This window comes from Morone saxatilis, unplaced genomic scaffold (assembly GCF_004916995.1).
Source record: "Morone saxatilis isolate NCDOM2014 unplaced genomic scaffold, NCSU_SB_2.0 Contig24, whole genome shotgun sequence".
Lineage (NCBI taxonomy): Eukaryota > Metazoa > Chordata > Actinopteri > Moronidae > Morone > Morone saxatilis.
In genome coordinates this window covers 260,466-261,559 of record NW_023339807.1, presented here as the reverse complement: position 1 = coordinate 261,559, position 1,094 = coordinate 260,466, and the positions used below count along the sequence as shown (strand labels likewise).

Genomic DNA, 1,094 nt, shown 5'->3' with positions numbered 1-1,094 from the left:
AATATCTTATCTTATCTTATTAATTGGTGGAAAAAACAAGATGATTGTTGTTTCACAGATTATCGCTCTCATATACTTCTGTCAGAATATAGTGAAAGTATCAGCAAAACTACTGCAGCTTTAAGGCTCTAAATTCCATTTAGATCATCAGATCATTTCCAGTGAGCCAACATGCACAATAACAACAATAACAACAGCCTGACTCTGTTTGACTGAATGGAACAGAATATTAATTAAAACCATTGTATCACCTGTGTTTACCTTACTACTTCACGTACATGTAAAATGCTAGTGGCATACTGTTCGAAGACAGTAGTTGAAATAGTTATTACAGTTATTATAGTAATGTTGTAAAAGACACATTTGCTGACAAGGTAACATTTAGTCCCATATCTCGGCTCTTAGTGGCAGTAGTTAGCCAGCTGAAGACAACACTTTCTTATGTCCCGCTGTCCTGATTTCAATCTGTCCATGTAGCTTTCTGTTATGTCTTCATGTGACCACACACTGTCGTACGGTTAAAACAAGCTTCCAGCGAACTGAATCCACGCTAGCATGTCACTGACACTTGTAACAAGGCGGCTAACCGGTTAGCCACTTAGCATTAATGTAACATACTAACAGAAATAAAGGCATTCTTCAGGGCTTTCTGCTAGCCAGCCGCTTTGGCGGGTAAACTCGACAAGCAGCTTAAAACACAGAGAAGAAAAGGATACAAAGTAGACCGAGAGGAAAATCAGTGCACAGCAGTCCACCAGTGACAGAATGAACACTGCCGCCTCCATCTTTCTTCTTCCGTCACTGAATTTATTTTCATTTCCGGACAGTCGGATCCTGTGCGCATGTGCCACTGAGATAGTGAGAGTGTTTTTATTACGGTGCTGCCACCTAGCGGAGTGGTAGAGCTGGTATGAGCATTCTCCTCCCTCTTTCCTGTAATAACGTTATGGTACAGACAGTGTTGTTCTTGTGTTATATGTTAACACTTTATTTTATATCAAAAAACCCAACCTAACCTAAACCTTTACTGTAAAACCAGTCAGTTCAGCTGGAACTGTCTGAGGAAACAGAATGCCTTAAAGGTCCAGTGTGTA

At 40.2% G+C, this 1,094-nt stretch overlaps 1 protein-coding gene across 1 annotated transcript in view; it reads right to left on the bottom strand.

Annotated features, from left to right (window-relative positions):
* The window catches only part of cnih4 (cornichon family AMPA receptor auxiliary protein 4), a gene marked incomplete at its 5' end in the record, with an annotated part of 6,552 nt that extends 5,619 nt beyond the window's left edge, over positions 1–933 (bottom strand). The window contains 1 exon segment of the mRNA XM_035672424.1: positions 717–933. Coding sequence (XP_035528317.1) covers positions 717–785 — 69 coding nt within the window.
* Between the last annotated feature and the right edge of the window lie 161 nt (positions 934–1,094).